Source organism: Telopea speciosissima, chromosome 9 (genome assembly GCF_018873765.1).
Source record: "Telopea speciosissima isolate NSW1024214 ecotype Mountain lineage chromosome 9, Tspe_v1, whole genome shotgun sequence".
Taxonomy (NCBI): domain Eukaryota; kingdom Viridiplantae; phylum Streptophyta; class Magnoliopsida; order Proteales; family Proteaceae; genus Telopea; species Telopea speciosissima.
This window is the reverse complement of record NC_057924.1, coordinates 52,364,242-52,386,266: the sequence shown is the minus strand read 5'-3', so window position 1 is coordinate 52,386,266 and position 22,025 is coordinate 52,364,242. Positions and strand designations below refer to the sequence as shown.

The window sequence follows — 22,025 nt, the reverse complement described above, 5'->3', positions numbered from 1 at the left end:
ATGAAAGTATTTAATTACTAATTGTCAGTAGTCTATTAATAATAATATTGGACCATGTGGTAATAATTCTGTTCACTAACTATTAAATTGCAATGTCATCTAATTTTGGTAAAATGACCTGTAATTTGTTAGGGGGAAACGCTACCCGGGCTGGGCGCATGCGGGGCTCTGCCTCTGTGCCCAGACACGGGCGGGCGAAATGACTGCTATCCCCCCGGGAAATTCCGCATTTCCTTGGGGGCGTGACGGTCATTTCACCCGCCCCTGTGTCTGGGCTCTAGGGCAACGTACCGAACGCGCCCAGGTAGCATTCTCTTTCCCAAATTTTCAATACAGGTTGTTGTGGTCCCTTAGTTATGATAAATCTTTTTGTTAACTTAATGAGATTGCTGTCTCTATTGCAGTAATGGCATATTTAAAAATAATGATAATTTAATACAATTTTTGGTGCCGTGCTTTCATGCTGTCAACTATTTGGTTGACATCTCTCTGGTATCGGTACCCTAGTTTATTGTCCTTCCAAAGGGGAAAAAATATCTTTGATATATGACCATAAATACACCCCTAGATGTCTATCTGACTGTTGATTAAAGGTGAAATTAGTTGAACCAAATTGTGAATAAGGTATTTAACCCTTATTTAAAAAAATTGAGTAGGGTAGTATTCATCCCACAAGGAAAGATGACTGCCACCCATATATTTTCAGCAGGCTATACAAATGCTGAAAAACTACATAACAAACTACATATAGTGTGCTAAAGGATAATTAGTAGAATCTGTTGGCCGTAGCTTGCAGGGTAATTGACAAGCCCATTCTCTTAGTCCCAAGTAGTTGCTTCAAACTTTTTCTCTAATTGAGGTGGATGTTTATCAAATTGGATCACACTTATAAAGAATCGAAACCTAGATAGGGTCCATACCCAAAAAAAAAAACATCCTAGATAGGGTTTCAACCCCATATTCTATTAGGGTGTGTGGTTTGGACAGATCAATTGCCATGTCAGTTGGGTTGACTCACCTTTGCCATAAATGTATAATATAAAGGGCTTCTTCAACAAGTCGGTAGTGATCTCACTTTCGAAAGAGAGTCTCGACGTGGCGGTGTACACGTAGCTCCATAGCGGAGCGGCTACCGGGCGACCGACCTACCGGACCTGTAAAAAAGCAAGTGAAAGAAGGACCAACGACGATCCTATCCTAAAGGAGGAGGAGGTGGTTATCAACCAGTATAGTACTTTTAAATATAGTTTAATATAAAAATTTAAGATATTAGCAAGAATACTAAATCATTTTTTTTAAATATACATAAATATGGTACATATGCTGATATGTAATAAATGATTTATAATAATAAATACATAATATGTTTAGGGTATATAGAATTTTAGCATATGAAATACCTTACATCTATTGATTTTTATATGTTTATGCCATTTTCAACATTTAAATGGCCCAGGTTGGTTGACTGGGTTATAGAAACCTGGTCCTGGCCAGGTCACCTTGTAGATCTTGGTTTTTGCATATTACTTATTCAGAGTGGCCTTGCCAGCTGGGTCTTGTGATTGAGTTGAATGGGTTTACTCACTATGTCTGGCTTGGTTTAATAACTACAATTTGGATCCTGTGTAGAGTAAGGCTTTTCTGAAGACTAATCAAACTCAAGAAATATGGTTCCCTCCAACCCAATCCCACAAATGAACAAATACATAAGTGGATCCCCATGGGAGGTGTGGAAGATCAGATGGTTTTTGGTAGCTAGTGGTGCGTAAAGGCCCATTGCTACCAGGAGGTCTTGAGTTCAAGCCTCCTGGTTCACATCCTACCTCCCCCCCCTACCTATCAAAAAAAAAAAAAAAAACACCATGGATATATTCGTTTTTTTCTGGTTACCATCAACCATTCAGTGGGTCCAAAATAATGATCTTATATGCCATGTTTATGTGGTCTCTGGTTTCTCATTCAAATTACCAAGTTAGGGAATTGTTCCCGCCGCATACATTGCATCAATGGTGCCATTCTTTTGCTATTTCTGTCTTTCTTATATTTTCAGCCATTTTACTGGTTGCAGACGGGTAACATGAGAGCACCAATCCATGTGCAGAGACCGAATGGTGCCAGCATACCCTCAACTTCAACGGTATGTTTCTAAACCATGCTGTAGTTTTAGCCTTTCAGAATCTGAGCGGGTTATGGCATATTAGAGAGCTTAATAAATTGTTCGTTTCTGCTGTAGTTCATGCCACATGCCCATGGCCAAACTGTTGTTGTTGAGAACCCTATGTCCATGGATGAAAGTGGGAAACTGGTAATTACCCTCATTTTCTTACTACTTTTATTTAGACATTCAGTTTGAAATTGTCAGACTCAACCAATGTCTTCCATCCTCCCCCCCCCTTTTATTTTTATTTTTTGTCTTTCCATTTCTTGAAAGTAAAACCAAAGATATTTATGGTCAAAATCTTAATGTTGCAGGTCAGCAATGTTGTTGTTGGAGTTACCACAGAGAAAAGATAAATAAGCTGGTATGGTGGTCAAATTCCAACTGTAAGTAGTTGTACAAGGTGCTGGAGCTTGATGTCAAGAAATATTTTCCAATGTTGAGTCTTTACATAAGAACGAATATTGTCAGTAATATATGTAGAGATAATGGAAATGTGTAATGCCCTTTTTAACTGCAACATTGTCAAAGCTTTGTTTTGTAACAAATTCACATCAGACTCTGTTAATATGTACTTAAAACAATTATTTATTTCTTCCCTGAGTTTTGTATCAAAATCATATTGCTGGATTGAGTCTTATGACGTTTATGCTAACTACCAACTCTAAGATTTGGCTGTAGCTCAATAGCTTTCCAAATTGAATCAGCCAAAGGGACTTCCTGCTTGAGTGCGAGACTGTGCCTGTGTGTTCAAATTTTTATAGGATGTGTTTAAATTGCTCTTACAGATGAATGTAATAAGTTGTAGTGTCTTCATTGTCAATCATCATCTCTGGGTTGGAGAAGACAGTGGACTGGCAGCTTGGTTCTCTCAATGCTGGTCTCGGATATAGGGGCAAACACAGCTTGTATGTTGGACTGAAAAATCTTGATTAGATTACTAGGCTTTATCTGAAAGAGTGAAATCGGAGCTTGTGTCCACAACTGGGCCACTGGGGTTTGTACAATTCCTATCATTGCTGGGAGAAAATACACTAGTAAATCAGGTTGAGCAAAGATGCCGGATTATCTACTTGGTAAACGGGGACTGCAGGTTGCTTATGTATGAACAGATCTTTGTCAAGCATTATGAGCATTTGGCGTCTCAGATTACTAATTCTATTCTTATACAATCAGACTCTGAGATGTTTTGAACTCTGACCAAGCAAGTTGTACACCAGGAAATTATGGCTTACGCTTTGAATTGATCATTCGTGGTTTTTCAATTGCAAGATTCAATTGAATGCCAGAGTTCAAGATGTCTTGTGAGGGTAGGGAATGTATTTGAACATGAGCTGTTCGTGACCATGGGAACTTGAATGGTTAGATTGGCTACTGATGATGTCGTCACCAAGATCAGATAAGTGAGATAGATTTGAATAGGCGTAGGGAACCATTTTGTGATTTTCATGGTACAACATCTATTACTTGTTTAGCTGCAGAGGCAGGAATGAGACTGCTTCACAAGGCATAGAGTGTAAAAACTGTTTACTTGCGTGTCACATTGAATTTGGAATTTCGATTTGCCATTCTATTCTCACCATTTCACCAATTGTTCGGTTGGAATTAGTTCAGTGGATTTGCTCAATACATGGTGGGTCATATTATTGAGATAATATCATCAAAAATCAAAATTGACTAATGGATTATTTATAATTCCTTCCATCTAACATTAAAAAAAGGCATATCCAGTGCATGAGGTTTTAATTCTCTCCAATTCCCTAAAAATGTGCAGTGCGGCAGTGCGGAGTAAAGATGTCGACACTTGGCAGCTCAGACATCCAACGGTCCGAGCTTATTGACTTTTTTTTTTTTCTCTCTTTCTTTCTTCACGAGCTCGGCACCATTGGATGTCCGAGTTGTCAGGTGTTGACATCTCCACCCTGTATTGCACACTTTAAGGAATTGGAGAGGATTATTTTCCTTCCCACCACTACGGGTCTAAGGGTAATAATGAGTGCGGTCTTACCTTCGCTTCACTGAGAGGTTGTTTCTTGACTCAAACTCATGACCACTAGATCGCAATGGAGCAACACAGCTTTGGTGTTGACCTAAGGATCTTTATCCCCTCCAGTTCTCTGCCTAGACCAATTCCTCACTGGCTCTAACAAGGGGGCATAATGACCACCCTACCCTATCCAAACATTGTGCCCGTGTGGGGTCCAACCCTCCACTCATCTTATTAGAGGCACTAGGAAACAGGGCCGGGCAGGAACTGGAGTAGATAATTATAATTATCCGTTGACCTAACGTATTCATTTCCCCAAGTAGAGGGATAAAATTGAAGTGGCTTATGAGAAATTTGAAATATATCAATAAACGGTGAGTTATGAAGCTTCTTAAACTCACAAAAGGGTTTGTTCATGAGTGTGAGCAAGATTTCTCGTAAAAGTAGTTGAACAAAGCTGTTTGCATGCAATTATTGATGCAGAAGGTGATCCATAGAGTTGACGAAACTGATTAATTACCATGAAAGGACGTTCTTAGGCAAAATTCACAACCTATTTTACCCAACTACATCCACCAATCATCAAATAGAAACTATCCATTGGGAATGGCTCAAATAATCACTTTGCACTTTTTACCAGGCCGGATAAGGTTCCAAATGGGTTGATGGTGGTTAAACCCTTTTGACCAGCCGGTCTGGTTCAGTTCAAAATTGTGGTGCCTAACCAAACAAAGGAAGACTACACAAAGAAGAAATAATCACATAACCACAATGCAAGGATATATGTGGTACACGACAAGGTGCCTATGTCCACGGAATGATGAGAGTAATTTCACTAGCAATAGAGAAAGGGTTACAAGCTCTTTTCCCTTCCGTATCTCTGTGTTTACAAAGAATTCTCAATAACCCTAATAGCCAATATCGCTACCAATTTGTAGAGAATTGAAACAAAGAGATATCCCTTCCCCTAAAGAATCTCCAGCTAACTGGTCCAAGTTTGGATAGTTCTCTTGGGTTTTGCAGGATCCAATTGAGGCCATGCCTCAGTGAGGTGGATCAAAATGGTTTTGAGTAATGCCCTACCTTTTACTAGTTGGTCAATGAGAGTTGGATGGGGTTACTAACTTAATTGCTTTCCATAGACAATCAACTACATTCAAGAAAGGCCTTCAACATTTTCTCAACCGCCCAAGAGAAACATTAAACAATTCATCAGCAACTTTCCTTGTTAGATTCAACAAGACAAAGAAATGGCCATCTCTCTTTCTCTCTCTCTAGTTTTATAAGCACTAACTACCCTTTGGGCCATTCCTCAGAAGACATCTCTAATTTCCTTTCCCATTTCATTCTTTCTCTCAGTGCCATGGATCATGCAGGTGGTGCAAAACCAGTTGAGTTGAACCCTGGGCCAGAAACTAAGAGACAGGGTTGGGTCCTTTTGCTGTTGAGGTTGCTTGCATTGTTTGCGGCTGTTTCTGCTACACTTGTGATGGCACTTGACAAGGAGACTAAAACCATTGTGGTTGCTACCGTTGGGACTACCCAAGTTACTGCTGCTCTCACGGCTAAGTTTCAGCACACCCCAGCCTTTGTGTAAGCTTTGTTTTTTTCTTTTTTTGTTTTTTTGTCCCTAAAACCTAACCATCTCATGCCAAAGGAAAATGAGATTTTGTCACTACAGGGTACCCACCATGGTTTTAGGTATCGAGTATCAGGTATCGGGTATTGGTATCGGATCAGATATGGAGACAGTATCAATCGGTATCAGATGTATCAGGCAGTTTTACCCTCAAAGATACCGATACATAGGGTATTTTGACCATTATACCCCCGTTCATACCATGCACCGATCCAATATGACCTAGGTATCGGTGTCAGCTGATACCGATACGGCTGATCTGAGGGCTATACCTAAAACCATGGTATCTACACTAGGGTAGATTTGCATTATGACCGAGTTTTAATTCCTTCACATATGGTGAAGAGAGAACCTCTTTAGCTACGAGATTTGACCCTCTTATTCGTCTGAGGATGGGTATTTTGGACCTTTGTTAATTGAGATCAGGAGTTAGTCATGAGACTCACCATTTTAGGAGTCTAATCATAATGTCAAATTACCGTGGATGAAGAGATGCTCTTATCTCCCCCGGATGACGAAAAACTTCTGCCTTTGCATTAATTCATATTGTTTGGTGGGCTTGGGTTTGGGTTTAAGTTGAACTTTTTATAGTCTTGGGTAGCATCAGTGGGCTGTTACATAAGTGCCCATTTTAGCTTTAAATGACATTGTAAACCAAGGCTAACCCAACCCATCTGGGGTCAGTTCTGATACCTGAATCTGACTGGGCTGGATTGGATACTCTCCAGTCAACCAACCGGGTTCAAACAGATAGACTTATATTGTTCCCAGTTTTTCGGTTTTTAAATTCTATGGCGGTCAAGCCGAATGAAGGAACCGGACCCTCTCGGTTTCATGTCCAGTCCAATTTCTTAAAAAAATACGGATTTGTGACCTCCTAGAGTTGGGCCCAACATGGCCCAATCCATCTCATGACCATTTCTTATATTTCTTAATCCATGATTGTTATTGCTAATTTTAATTTCCTTGTCGTTATCGTGCTCATCATATAATTATCGTCCTTATTATTGCTTATCAATTTCAATTAAATGAAACTGGACCAAATAAGTGTATCACCAGAAGTAATTAACATTGATAATTTGTTGCAGGTTCTTTGTGATAGTCAATGGAATAGCCAGTTTCCATCACCTCGTCATCTTGATCGCGGATTTATTAGCTTATAAGCTTGATTTCAATGGTTTTCGGCCTTTGATAATCACAATCTTGGACATGGTAAGCAAAGACCTTAAGATTTAGCTTCTATCTCCATTTTAGATTTAATATATTGAATCAAATATCGATAATATCATCTTTTCATATAATAAATTTTGATCATAGGATTAGGGTTACTAAATAAAGCCTAGTTGCATATATTTAATTTTGACTACAAGAGTCATTTTCTATAAAATCATTCACGTCTCTTCTTACTACTATCATAATCATGATGGTTATGTAAATTACATGGAAAATGAGCCACAGAAAAGTTGACTAGTCAAAGAAGTGTTTCATTATCTTTTGGGTCTGGACCTGTCTTCTAGTTGGGCTAGATCCAAGACTTGGCCCAATTTTTATATATTTATTTACATAAACAAAACATAATTGGTCAGACTTTATGGGTATGCCATTCACATTATGATCTAAGTCATACGGTGGTTTTTAATAAGAAATTGACATTTACCAACGTGCTCTAAAAAATATTTGAAATGATCAATCTCTTTGATTTGAAGCATTTAGATAGCTGACGAAATAAGACGAAGACCTTATACATGATGGGTCATATGGTTAAGATGAGAAATTAAATTTTAGGATAAAGAATGCTATCTGATTGTGCATCATGGTGTATATCTATGCCCAGACACAGCCGCAAGCGAAATTATTGGCGCACCTCTGGAAGGCGAAAAGGACCAGGGGTGCGCCAGTCATTTTGCACGCGGCTTTGTCTGAGTGCAGGTACCGGTTAGCGTTCCTTTTCCCTTAAGTTTTATAGCGTAAACCTTGGTTTTAACTAGGCCGGATAAGGTTCCAAAGAAATGTAAAGATCCCACAGTGACAGTGTGGGATTTTTTCCACACCCTTTCAAATCTTGACCATGTGAGTCAAAATTTACACTCTCTTCTCTAATCATGTTGGTCTTCTATTAGATGAATCCATTTCCTACACTGTGATTGGTGTAGGATAGGAGATTCAATTCCCTCACATTGTACGCGTTCCTAGAGTTATGATGTGAAAATGAAACTGGACTACATATACAATAGGAGAAAGTTTTTCAACACCCAAGTGAAAGAGAATCTCTTCTACCATGATGATTTGCCGTTATAATTGGACTCTTAGAATAGTGAATGTCATCTTTAACTCCCATCTCTTTACTTACGAGGTCTGAAATACCTTTTCTCAATCCAATCAGAAGGTCAGATCTTGTGGATTGAAAGATTCTTTAATCATTGTGGGTGAAGGGAAACTTGGTCCTATATTATACAGCCTAAACCCGGACCTAAATATTAGTGTCCTTGTTTTGGGCCTGAAGTTGAGCCATTAGTGGTATGGCCCAGGCTTTGTTAGGATATGACCCAAACTATATATGTGAGGATGGGGGGTACACATGCTTATCATCCATTGGATCAGATTTCAAAATTTGCATTTGTTACTCAATCCCAGCCATCCATTCAAAGATGAGCAGTTTTAAAGAGTTTATGGACTTGGTGGTGTGTGAGTAGGGAACAGTGGCTCTAGTGTCGTCTGGACTTGGTGCTGCAACTGCAATGGCTGAGCTAGGGCAGAATGGTAATTCACATGCCAGGTGGAACAAGATCTGTGACAAATTTGAAACATTTTGTGATCATGGTCGTGGGGCCCTCATCGCTTCCTTCATTGGGCTTGGCCTCTTGATGTTTCTCAACTTGTTATCAATGGTTACCCTTTTCAAAAAGACTAAGAAGTATTTGGTAGTCCCATGATGCACTGGATCTCCATATTTTCATAATATTGTAATTTGTGTGTGTTTGTAGTATGTAACGGGCTTGGTGATGTTTCTCAACTTGTTATGAATGGAAAATTAATGGCTTGTTGATTTCATCGTTCATTGATCTTTTTTTTTCGGCGATTATTGTGGGTAAAAACTAGCCTCATTGTTGGAAAAAATAGGCTTGAGTCTTCAAGGTGAGTTACAGAGTCGCTTTTCTTAAGACGTAATTCGTTCTTACTACCAATATGCAAATAGGTTGCAGATGAATCGTCTCCCAGGATACAATGAAGCTCAACGTTTTGTTGATTACCTTGACTATAGATTGCATAAACTAAGGGTGTCAAAATGGAGCCGAAATCGATTATTTGAATCGGAACCCACCATTTACGATCGAACAGAACCACACCGTATAAAAACGACGTAATTCTGATTTCATAAGTTCTATTATCGGTTCGGTGCGATTCAAAATCGGAAAATCGTCAATTAACCGAATAGAAATCGGGTAGAAAAACGACATTAGGAATACTCTTATTTGTTTAAGAATGGGGTTAAACACTCTAAAATATTAGGACTCTTTCCTAATATTTTTTTGAATTTCAATTTGAATGCCAAATTCAGAAGGGGCGAAAGTTTTTAGTATAAATATGTCTTAGTGGACTTTGTTAATGAATTGAGTGGGGTATGGATTAGTGATGTCCTTAGGTTGATTTCTCTTGCTGTACTTTGCGGTCTTGAGTAATCACCTAAATTATCATTGCAACTAGCATGTCTAAGTGAACTTTGCTTAGAGTTGGATGTGTATGAAACAATATAATTTCTCCCATATAACAAGGATATGGTCCTATGGAGAATAAAATTAAAGGGTACAAAGGTAAAACCTGTATTACAAATCACATGTAAACCAGATAATGAAAACCGAATAGAAATCGTTAAAACTGATTTTGATTTTGGGTGATTCTTATCCGGTGCGGTTTTGATTTCTACCTTGTAAAATGTGCACCGAACTGGAACTGCACTGTATAATCAAAACTGCACCATTTGATACCCTTAGCATAAATTGAGTCAAAAACAATGGCAGGAAGCCTTTGGGAAAACATAACAGTCAATAGCAGAAAAACTGTTTCCTGTTGTAAAACAGATATTTTGTAAGATCGACTTAGAGACTAAGGAGGAGGAGAAGAAAACACGTTTTTGGGTAGTTTTCTGGGTTGAAACAACCTGGGTATTTATAAAACACATGACCCCTGTTCTCAACAGACAGACCCTTTGACATTTGAATATGGACCGTTAGATCGTAATTGTACGATTTAAACTATCTAAAAACATAACAGTAATAATAGACCGTTAGATCATAATTGAACGATTTAAGCCATCTAAAAAAATAACAGTAATAAATTGCCAATTGATTATTTACAATAATCAAAACAGATTCAAATTGGTCCATTAGATCAAAATGAACGGCCCAGAGTTGATTTGATCTTACAATGCATGCACCCCTAACGCCTCTACAGCCCACGCCCACGCCCGTGGACCAAAATCCTCGCACAAACACCGTAACAAGCATTTTTTGTATTAATTCAAAAGATATATAACACTTTATTAAATATACCCAACAAACTTTCGAGTGCAAGGAATGTTCACGTACGTGAGCATACGTGAACAACTCATAGCTGTTCAGATGGAATCTATTATGTGAAAATGTTCCATCTGAACGACAATGAGTTGTTCATGTACGCGAACCGTAGGATGAACACATGGCCGTATATGAACATACTGCTCACCCCATCCAATGGTTTGGCGCACCATTGTACATCATACAAGGCCGTGCACATAACCTTTTTTTCTTTTTCTTTCAATATTGAAACATGTTCTGCTATTTCACTATTTCAAATAAAATTGATTTCACTTTCTCATAAATAAAGATAAAAAAAAATCATATAAAACACCATAATTTTAATTTATGACCCCATAAAATTGAAATAGAAATCATACCAAAACAATCCAGAGAGCTTCTACACCATGATGAACATATTACCAATTTATGACAAAAGTGTTCACATCCATCGGGTGGTTAGAAATGTCGCCTTCACCATGATCAGGATATGATATCAACAGTATGAACAGACCCAGTATTTAATTTTGAATGGTCCTTTTCAATGGCCACATAAGCCATATGAATGGTTGGCATATGGCCATGCAAAATGGGTTGAAAGATCCAAATGATTTCTATTTTTACATTATTTGAAATGACTTGGTTGTCTTCCATTCTTTAATGTTTTTACATGGCCATGTTAGGAAAGTCACATTCTACCGTCCTTACAGGAGGACCATACATGTGATCCACCAGGGCCAATTTTAGGCTGCGTTTGGTATGTATTCTAAGTCAGAGAATGCATTTTCAAAAACTTATACCAAATACAGCTTTTATCTTCCACCCATGATCTTGAGAGGCAGGATCTTGTTCTCATACAAAAACGGTTCACAGCCGTTCAGATGGAATCCACTTCATGTGGGTCCCACAGAGTGGATTCCATTTGGATGGCTGTGAGCCATTCTCGTACGAGAATGGGATCCCAACTTTGATCTTGAACATTTGAACTAACTATTTATTTAACTTATGTTTGTCCATCTCATCTTCTCTACCTCAACATTTTGTGAGTCCAGAACACCTCATTTTCTAAAGATCTCAACTCTAAATCATGGTTAAATAATGCTTATTTCTTTCATTGTCTATACACGAGGAGCAGATAGAAAAAGATCTTCTATTTGACTTTAAAGCTTATGAATTACCTGTTATTGGTGAAGCCTGATCTCAGTTCTAATCTAGAAAGTACTGTGGGTGATTCTTTGATTGGCCGTTTCCTTGTTGAGAGTTTCGATTTGAATTGTATTCGCCCTATGTTGGTTTGGATCGGACCGGATGAGTTTCTCGGGGAAGTTTTGTACTTTTCGGGGTTAGGATTTTTCTTTATATTGTTGTTATCTTTCTGAGAGATGTGAGAGAAGGTTTATATTTGCTTAACAGAAATAATGGTTTTGTATTATGGCTCGGCCGTGGATGTAGCCTTTCTTCTTGGGGGTGAACCACGTAAATCTTGTTTTGTGTGTGCGATTTCTCTTTCTTTTATATTTCTTTTGCAAAATCGCCATTCTGCTGCATTGTTTTTCCAATAATACCTTCATTGAAAGAAGAAATATGTTATAGTAAAATAATAAAATAAAATTATAATTTTTCCTTTTCACCAACGTAAATTACAATAAGATCATATCCCTCCAATCCAATCCAACCCGTAGGCTAGGATCTTCCAACCATAAGTCCACAATATTGGCAGGCTTACAACAATCCATAATGGATCAGGTTTTCCCTCCAAAATTATTTTTTTAAAGAAATATTTTTATGATTTTCATAAAAAAAAATTAAAAATAAGAGGGAAGATCACACGCCCCCTTTCAATATAGCAAAGGTCTACAAGCATGAAACTTGCAAAGAGAGATGGAATGAATAATCTATTTATATTTATTTTGTCTTTTGCAAGAGCTGTTGGGCATGGAGACTAAAAGAGTTTCAATAAATTTTTTTTTGGGGGTGTTCTAGTGTTTCTATTTGTTTGAAGATATATCGAATAGGTATTTTACTCTTTCTTTCTATTCTTTCTTTGGATAATCCGAAAGACGAATAGTTAAAGTCTATAGCCCACGACAGCATGGACCAAGGATTAAATCCAACCCTTCAGCCTGAGTTGAAAAACCTTTTAATCCATTAAAAATCTAGAAGGATGAATTGGTTTGTGCATTGTTCAGCTTGGAAAGAGATGTTTTGGTTAACCCAATTTGCCCCCCCCCCCCGGCGGATTTGGTGGACTTCAATCATTGAACATAAGGGTATTAAGTTTAGACCGAACCGGTTGGATCGACTGAAACCGATTGGGTCAGCCCGATCAAACTAAACTCTTATCGGTTTGGTTTTGCGTTGGCATTTTATGGAACCAGTAGAAGCTGAACCTAAATCGGACCTACTAAATGAAACGATTGAAATAGAAAAAATGGATCGAACCTGATACAAAATTGAGATCGGACCAATAATAACTCGATAAGAAACAAAAAAACCAAAACTTTCTCATTAATGTCCTTATGCACATATCTAAAAATTCGCAGCTATAGATTTATTGCGGAAAATCTGCATCTAAAAATCCGTAGTTACAGAATACCCTTTTGCTGCGATAAGAGATCCACAACTATAGACATAGCGACGATATTTGTACGTACTGCGGATTTTGGGATCTTTTATTGCAGAAAAAATTGCAATGATAAGTCCTTTTTGGTGTAGTATAAGCCTGAAACTAGACCGGACCTGAAATAGCCCAATGAGAAACCAATAACACAAAAAAAAAAGAAATTAAACCAACTCGGACCGAAACTGAAACCGATCGAACCGTTAACCATATGACACTATAGGTAATCTTAATTCTCCTTTCCTTAATATTCATACATGGATATACAAGTTTTCAACTAGATCTCTTGCATGTTAAGAGGTGCTATACTATAACTGAATCCCAAACCTGATTAGACATTCATCCTTTTTCGGGTTATTCAATAATGGTGCTTAATTATAAAAGTGTCTTGCTCAATCCGTATTAGTCAGTGTTTGGTATAACACTTGGACAGATTATGTGTTGATTTGCTTTAACTTAATTCATTTGTTTAAGGTAATCTTGATTTTATTCCAAGAAAAGGAGGATATAAGGGAATAAATCCCAAGAACAGATTATAACATCAATATTTGTTTAAGTGATCTATTTAAGATACGTTGCGATTAATGTGCCTTAACCCAGATATCATTAGTACCCTTGCGGCCTTACCCATTTCTTTCTCTCTCTGTCTCTCCCCCTCTCCTATGAGATCTCTCTTACATTCCAAAATATATATTTGAAATAAGACCTTTCTCTCCTAAGGCATCAAATCTTGGAGTGAGCTCATTTGCATCTTTTCTTAACTAATGTTCATGTTTTAGGTAGATCTAGAGGAACCCACAAATGATTAAAGCAGAATCAACAAAATCCAATTATTAATTGGATCAAATCCTTAAGTCTTATAATTATCAATTGAGTTGTAAAGCTTAGAGACTTATATGCCACAATCTAAGGCAGTTAGTTGGTGGAATCAGACTTTACTATTCTTGTTCCCTTTATTCTCTTGCTCATTAAGAAATTATAATTGATTAGAAACCAACCTACCCCTCAATCTAAGGGGTTTAACCTTTGTATCACTTAATAATAAAGTGGTGGCCAAATAATTTGACACATGGCTTTTAGTGATATGTGTTTGTATTTTAGATGGTATGTACCATCACCAAACCGCTAACCATCCATACCAAAATTGAAACAAAAATCATAAAGTTGGTGATGTCCCACTTCTTGTTACAGATTTTAAAACAAAATATTTCTGTAAAATTATTAAAAGGAAAAAAGTTTCGTACAACGCCAGCTCAAAATGAAAAGAGTTCCTTTATTTGCCTGAAACTACACTCGGGTAGTATAGAAAACCTTATCCAACCTATTAAAATAACAAGAGCTCAAATAATTATCACTCTTTGAAAAATAGAAATTAAGATGAAAGAGATCTCATTCCCCACCTTAAAAATAGAAAAGTTTAGAGTGGATAGAGATTCCCCTTCCCACTTTAGAATTAGGAAATTCTAGAGATCACACCTTCAATATTGTCAAGGAAATAATTTTTGAAATTTATTTTTCTTATGTATATTATTGGAACAATTTTCATAATTAAAGCATTTATGCATTTAGGCTGTGTTTGGTATGCATTCTAGGTTGATTTTGCATTGTTGAGTGATAAAAATAATCATTTTTATCATCAAAGAATGCAAAATCGATCTAGAATGCATTCCAAGAATGCATACCAAACTCAGCTTTAGTATCTAAATATTTAGTTGATTTATTTAAGTTGCTAATAGTAGATTAAATTCTATTTATCAATCAGATACATTAGAATGTATCCGGAATTATAATTATTGTTTAGATCCTTGGAATAATAACAAATAGCAAGAGAATATTTGGAAAAAGTTGGTCAACAGTTTTATATGTTACCAATGAGGCAATGAAGTAAAAGATGCTTTAATTAACTTAAGAGTCTCCCATATGAAAGTTGTTTAGGTTTAGGGGGAGCATCTTCCTCAAAACTGATATCTCCCATTTTATTCTTATTTTAATTATAAATAAATTTGCAATTATTAGTTATTATGATATAAGATGAAAAAGATATAAATTATTAAAATGATTAATGTGATTTTGCACTTTGGCTTACATCTATGGTATAAGACTTTGTATTTCTTCAATACAAAATCTCTATACACTCTAAACTTTCCCATTTTAATTGTGATTTTACTAGAGATTCTTGGATTGTTTCTTATTTGGCCATTAAAATTCATGATATATCTATCTAATAGTACTTCAAAATTGGAATGATGGAGAAGATGGATTAGTCCAAAAAGACTGGGAGTGGTGAGGGAAAATATCATAATTGAACACCAATAATTAATACTTGGTTTTTGCTCTTTGTTAGGTCATTTTGAAAGCTCCCCTATCCAAAACAGACTAATTGATAGGGATACATCAATTGTGTGGGCCAAGGATGGATCATCTTGGGATTAAATAGGAGATATAAATTCCTCCTAACTGACCTTTGTTTATCTTTATATATTATTTTTAATTTTAAACATGAATTTTGTAACTGTAAGAGCAAGGCTGAGAGGAGGAAGTGGGACCCCTCAAGATGCAGAAATGTTTAGCATCTACAGGGGGGAATTGATTTAAGTGGGTGAAAGAAATATCTAGCTGACACATATGTGGAAAGTAAATACTCCTCCTTTCATGTTAAATTTCATTCAAGACTTTAAAAATGTTGTTTTCCCCTAAAAAGAATTATTTCATCTAAAAAAAACTAAACTTCATACATTTTCAGACTCTCTGGTTGCTAAAAACCCTTTAATAACATATGGGAAAAGACTGAACACACCGCTGGTATACCGTAAACTAATGCTCACTGTGTGCCTCTCTCTTCCCCTTCTTAGACATGTACGAGTTTCTTCCACCATCTTCCCTAAACATGACCTAAGCCACCTTACCTCAAAGAGAGAAGGTTGGAACAATATTATGCAGGTGTTGCATTTCCGGAAGCGAGCATATGTGTTCCCATTGAACTAGGTAGGTTCGAATCATAAAATAGGAAATTGTTGGTTTTTTCAGCAAGGAAAGAGAGAATCATTTACCTGACATATCTGTCTTGTGTACGCAACCAACGCCCCACCACCCAATAACCATGCAGCTAGCAATAGAAGAACGTGAGCATAAAAGAAATATGATATAACCTTTTTTTTCTCCGACTTAGACATCGTTCTAACCTTCGTCTATCGCATCTGAATAAACTATTTCTACTGTTATGACATGATCTTTAAAGTATTGATCTATTCAGGTTTATTGTATTTGGTTCAACACATTCAATGAGGAGTTAGGACTAAGCTGTACAATTTAAAGAATTGTCTTCTAATTTTGTACATTCTAGGATTCCTCACTATGCCCAAAAACAAATGCTTTAAGTTTAAAGCCTCATATAGAATTCATTGGCATATATGTTGGTAATATCCATGTTTTATTGTGTGAACAATGGTGATTAAGTCCAATGGCTCCCTAAATTCCATTTTTCATATTCAATCATGTTTTTTAATATTATAATAACTACATAAGGTTCCAACACTACAAGAAGAAAATTTCTAAGGTTAATATAAATTTCATTCATTTACTTGTGTTGTATGACTTAGTCTAGAAATCCATCCAAGTATGAAAAAACTAAGAAACACACAGAAATTATGTATTGTGGCAAAAAAAAGAATGACCCCTCCCTTTCTCCGAAAGAGATCGATCCTCTCTAGCGCGCATCCGATGGCTGGAGGCACTCAGGGTGCGGGCCTGGCCTGTTGCCCCCAGTCGTCAGATCGATGTGCGCTGGAGAGGATCTGATTCCCCTTTTCTCTCCCTCTCCCTCTCCCTCTCCCCCTCCCCCTCCCCCTCCCCCCTTTTCACAATTGGACTAAAACATATTTCTTGTGCAGATAAGTTGACTCATATATAACAATATACTATATTATTGTTCAGAAGTTTATATTGCCTGAAAATTTGGGAACATGCATTTTGCTCTCTCTCTTAGTGAATACGTGCTTTTAGAGGTGTGAATCCTACACATACCAAAAGGTTTTCCTCCAGGCATCTCAGAAAAATTCCTAAATGCTAAAACCATGTGCATGACATGCCTCATACCATGAAATGTTGGGACCAAATGCATAAATTATCATGCATTTTATTTAAAAAATTATTTCGTTTTTGCTATTTATTACTTGGGAGAGGGATGGGTATGCTAGCGGTATACAGTAAGCTAACACTCTATATGTCAATCCCTTTCTTCCTCTTTTGAAATGACTCGCTTACTCCTCTAAGGGAGAAAGAGAGATATAGACACATAGGGTGCTAGCTTATGGTATACCACTAGCTTATTAAGCCTTTTCCCTTATTTCTTCTAGATGTTTACTTTTTTCTTATTTTGATTAATTTGTCATATATGTATCCGTTTGTTTAATTATTAAAGGTTGTCATGCTTTGCGAAGGCTTATGCTCCATGCCTCATGGTATCTCTTCACTTTTTAGGCAAGTGTATTGCCTAATGTGCCTTACATCACACTTTTGTATTTTAAAACGTCGACACATTTTTTGGTAAAAACTATCAACACCTTAAAAAAAAAAAAAAAAAAAAAGGAGAATACGGGCACGTGCTAAAAAATCTTAAGTCATTTTCTTTTGGATTTAATTCAAAGAAGTTTTGAATTGATTTTTCTATTTCAAGACAAAAGGATAATTTTGATAATTTATTTTATGAAATTCTCTATTTAACAAACTATGAGTTCACATGTAGAGGCAAAACATGGTGAAGAACCTATCTATAGTGTGAACCACATAAGTGGGTGGATATCTATATGAAGTTCTTTTTGCAATCTCATGTGTATAAGGTTAAAAGTCTAATTTTGCATATTACAATGACCCCAACAGATAAACCCTATATTAAGGAAAGGCTCTCATCATTGCCCTAGGTATCTACTAGTATATGATAAATTCATTGGTGCTAAAATTTTGTGGACACATAATACACATCCACTAAATTTAGGAAAATTATCCCGTCAAGTACTTGACGCGGTCAAGTTTCCATCGTGCGGTTGGGCACCGCCCATGTGCTCATAGTGGGCTCCACCATCCGTACATGGGCGGTGCCCAGCCGCACGAGGGGAACTTGACCGCGTCAAGTACTTGACGCGATAACGATCCCTAAATTTACTGAATACATGAATTTTCCCATGTTGCAGTATAAAGCTTCTAAAATTGTTGAAAAGACAACTTCAATTTAATGGTTGAAACTAAAAAGGTAATAATTCAATATAAAGTGAGCCATATAGTTCAGCTAAGGACAAAATGATCATTCAAGAATGTTAATTTGGCAAATGGAGCAAAAAAGTAGTTCGTAGTTGCAATTTTGTCTTACAAATTGTCATAATCTTAAGGTTTATTTATCCAATTCAGCATACATTAATGTCCACCAAATTTTTCTTCCAAAAAATAAATGTCCACAAAATTTCTCAATATATATAAGTCGGGAAAATGTTCTGTGGGTAGACGCTCAGATCCAATGGGGGATGAAATGACCCCCCCCCATTAAGGCAGAAATTAATCTGCCCGTCAAGATGCCAATGCGCGTTCTCATTGGCTGCCACACTTGTGTGGCCCCTGCACTCCCCAACAAAGAATGCTCGCCCCCATATAAGTCAATAATAGAATAAGATTGGGTTGCTGCCTATAATTGTTTTTTGGGTGAATGAAAATATATTCAACAAAGCACAATGAAAACATGAGCACCCAGAAGGGGAGAGGGAGAGAGTGAAGGGGGTTGCCTAATAGGGGGGAGGGGAGATAACAGGAAGGAAGGAGGTGCCTACAATTGATCAAGTGGAATAAAATTTCGGTTTTTCATCCTCTCAAGTGTGGTGCACTGCTCAGTGCACCTTTAAAGTGCATTGGACGGTGGCCATTGCACTTGGGAGCATAAAATTCCTGAATCCTAATTTCCTCCAATTCCTCCAATTCCTCCAATTCCTCATATGGGGACAGAAATGATCCCTACCCCCTGTCTGAAAGCACTGTCCAAGGTGGGGTCCACTCTCTCTATTAGAGGAATTGGAGGAATTGGAGGTGCCTACGAATTGGAAGTGATAATTATTTGGGGCACTTTAAAGGTGCACTACACTTGAGTGGATAAAAATTCCAAGATTTACCAAATAGTTAAGATAAGGTTTTGTTGAACCACCAAGTTGAGTCATCTGAAGTTAATAATAGAAGAAACTTTACATTGAAGTCACAATACAACATCTTTCATGATCTCAAAAGCAACCTCCCTAACATTTTTAATATGTACAATACTAAAAAACTCCATTTACCATGTGAATCTTTACAAATAAAAACTTTGGCCTTCCAAATGTTTAAATAAAAAAAAAAAATCTCCAATCCATCCTTACAAGTTCTCCATTCTTGCATGACACATGATGTAATATCTTTGAATATTCAATATGAATTCCACATACTTGACAAACCCACCTCAGATAAGTAACTCTCAGAACTTCCTTCCCCTAAATTTGGTGCTAGTTGTTCCACTTTCATATTGCTTTCATTCTTGCTGAGGTGATTCAAGATTGCTTTTATTACCTTTTTATCACAAGAAGGGCTTGAGAAGGTATCCATATCAGTTACTCCTCCAAAACTGGTTAAATTCTTGGTGAATATGTTTTGTTCCATTTGAGGATTATAAGGTGGCATGTTTGGGTTGCTATGGTTTTGGGCAAAACTGGAGAAGCAGGGCACTTGCTCAAACTCAACTAAATTAGGTGGAGTTTGCTCAAAATTGATGTAGGAATCCATTAAAGGTTGGAATGATGAAGAGCTTGTGTCATCTTCATAACAGTTTTCAACATTATTTTTAGCAGAAATTCCTCCATTTTTGAAGAATACTCTACATAGCACCCAATCTTCCTGCTTTATACACAATAAGAAAGAGGGTCAGAAAAATAATTGTTAAAACTCGAAGGATTTATGGGGCAATACCCATGAATCAGAAGACCCTAGTTGCAATTTAATTCTAATATTGGACTGTTTCATCCTGGTTGTCCTTAATGAGTCAATAAATATTTAAAATAGATCTTTCTATATTTAAAAGAAGGCTAGATTTTTATTTATTTTTTAAATGAAAGTCTGCAACTATTTCTTAATATTATGTTTTGTTTCATTGAATATACAAGACCTTATCTAGATTATTCCCAGAACTGGGTCAATTATCCAAAACTTCATAAAATAGTAAGGAAGAATTTTCAAATAATATACCAAAATAGTTGTTTTCAATCTTGTTAATTAGGAAGTTTCTGGTAGCTAATAGGGTCAAGGACAAAATACTATTGAGAATTTATGGAGACTAATTAGTGTTAATTTGTCCATAAGTGCAGTTGGGGAAGGCCATAAAAATTAAAATAATTTCTATAATTTTGTCTTTATATGAAAATAATTGATAAGTTATTAAAAATTATTTATATAATTAAAAGAACAATTTGATTTTTATCAAAAAGAAGAGAGAGAGAGAGGAAACCTGAAAAGAAGTTTTTTGTGGTTCTGAAGGTCCTTCAAGCCTGAACTCATGCATGACCCAATCTGTCTTTTTCCCTTTGGGTGCCCTCCCTTGATAGAAAACCAGGGTTTTCCTCATACCCACAAGAGTCTCTTTCCGGATAACATGTCTGTCCTTTCCTGTAGCTTTCCAATAACCAGCCACTGTAGCCCGGTTTGTTCGTAATCCGGTCGCATACTTCCGGTCACGCTGACTGAAGAAATACCATTCCTTTTTCCCCACACAAGCCACTTCTAATCCACATAAGAATTGTGTAATCAGTTAGTACAAAAAACCTAACTACAACACTGAGAGATTTTATGAATCATGAACTATAATAATTTTTATTTATTAGGGACTCGAGTAAAACTCATCTTTAAAAGCTAATCGTTAAGAAGAGGTTACCAAAGTACCTCTATATAAAATGGTACCTATATATATATATATATATATAGGTACCAAAGTATCTATATATAAGTCTTCACATCGAGCTACTCACATCTGATGTGGGATTATTTCTTCTGCCTTCTGTGTGAAACCCCAACACTTTTGAATTGTAATTTACAAGTGTATGGTAATTATGGTTTTAAGTTCCTATAATGATTTTGACTCTTCTGTTATTATCAATCATTTTCATTATCTTTTTGGTTTTGGCTTGTTTTTGGCTTGTTTTGGCTTTACACAGTAATCACCATTATAAACTTTCACAATCCATACAAGTGCTGTCATGGTGTAGTTGGTTGTCATGTCAGTTTAACATACTGAAAATAAGTCTCCAGTTTAAGTCCGGATGATGCCAAGAAGAGTTACTGTTTCTTGAAGAGAAGTGTGGATTAGATATTCAACTTTTCTTTAAAAACTTTTTAAATGAATAGAAGAAAAGGAAATTTTGATAATAAAAAAAAGAAGAATTTTCACCTCTAAACCTTTAATTTCAAGAACTTTGAAAACTGAAGAATCTAATCCTTTCAAGAACCTTGAAAAACTTTTTTAGTTAGAGATCCTAAGAAAATTTTTGCAGAATGGATGAAGAATTGATTTGGCAAATTGGATTAAAACCCATATATAGGATCAATGGAACTCTGAAAATTTCTGAAAAATCCATGTTAGGATCTATGGAATCTAAAAGCTATATTGATATGAAGTAATTAATCTCTGGTATGAACTCATGAGCATAAGCAAATAAAAATGAAGATGATGATGATGAAGGAGTAGTAGTAGTTTAAATTCTCACCAGGAAGCTCCCAAGGCTCACACTTGTTCAAGTCTACCTCAATCAACATAGGAGATCCATAAGAACTGCCCTTCCCATTATTGCCTGCAACCTTCCTTATCAAGTAATCACATATAAGTTCTTCATCTCTTGGATGGAATCTGAACCCTGGAGGCAATTTTGCCTCTACCATGTTTAGAAAGCTCATCTTCACACACACACAGAGGCAGAGAAAGGCAGAGAGAAGCAGAGAGAGAGAGAGAGAGAGAGAGAAAGAGGCTTAAGGAAATGACTCCCAAGCAAGAGGCTAAAAAGGGGTATATATTA

At 36.6% G+C, this 22,025-nt stretch overlaps 3 protein-coding genes across 5 annotated transcripts in view; 2 read left to right on the top strand and 1 right to left on the bottom strand.

Annotated features, from left to right (window-relative positions):
• Positions 1-2,790, top strand: part of LOC122640693 (protein LSD1-like) — a 15,314-nt gene extending 12,524 nt beyond the window's left edge. For both annotated transcript variants that reach the window (XM_043833928.1, XM_043833927.1), the window contains exons 5-7: positions 2,069-2,137; positions 2,234-2,305; positions 2,473-2,790. In XM_043833928.1, the coding sequence (XP_043689863.1) occupies positions 2,069-2,137; positions 2,234-2,305; positions 2,473-2,514 (183 nt within the window). In that variant the 3' untranslated portion in view covers positions 2,515-2,790. The remainder of the gene's footprint in view (positions 1-2,068; positions 2,138-2,233; positions 2,306-2,472) is intronic.
• Positions 1-22,025, bottom strand: part of LOC122640691 (NAC domain-containing protein 21/22-like) — a 22,964-nt gene extending 939 nt beyond the window's left edge. Inside the window, exons 1-5 of one of the 2 annotated variants that reach the window (XM_043833923.1) lie at positions 21,720-22,025; positions 20,468-20,739; positions 19,353-19,863; positions 12,451-12,457; positions 11,038-11,057 (exon numbers count right to left, since the gene is read on the bottom strand). In XM_043833923.1, coding sequence (XP_043689858.1) covers positions 19,396-19,863; positions 20,468-20,739; positions 21,720-21,906 — 927 coding nt within the window. In that variant the 5' untranslated portion in view covers positions 21,907-22,025 and the 3' untranslated portion in view covers positions 11,038-11,057; positions 12,451-12,457; positions 19,353-19,395. The remainder of the gene's footprint in view (positions 1-11,037; positions 11,058-12,450; positions 12,458-19,352; positions 19,864-20,467; positions 20,740-21,719) is intronic. The other variant, XM_043833925.1, reaches the window with a different exon arrangement.
• On the top strand, positions 5,456-8,855 carry LOC122640692 (CASP-like protein 1B2). Its single transcript, XM_043833926.1, has 3 exons — positions 5,456-5,738; positions 6,873-6,996; positions 8,478-8,855. The coding sequence occupies exons 1-3, from the start codon at positions 5,509-5,511 to the stop codon at positions 8,715-8,717; spliced, it is 594 nt and encodes a 197-aa protein (XP_043689861.1). The 5' UTR covers positions 5,456-5,508; the 3' UTR covers positions 8,718-8,855.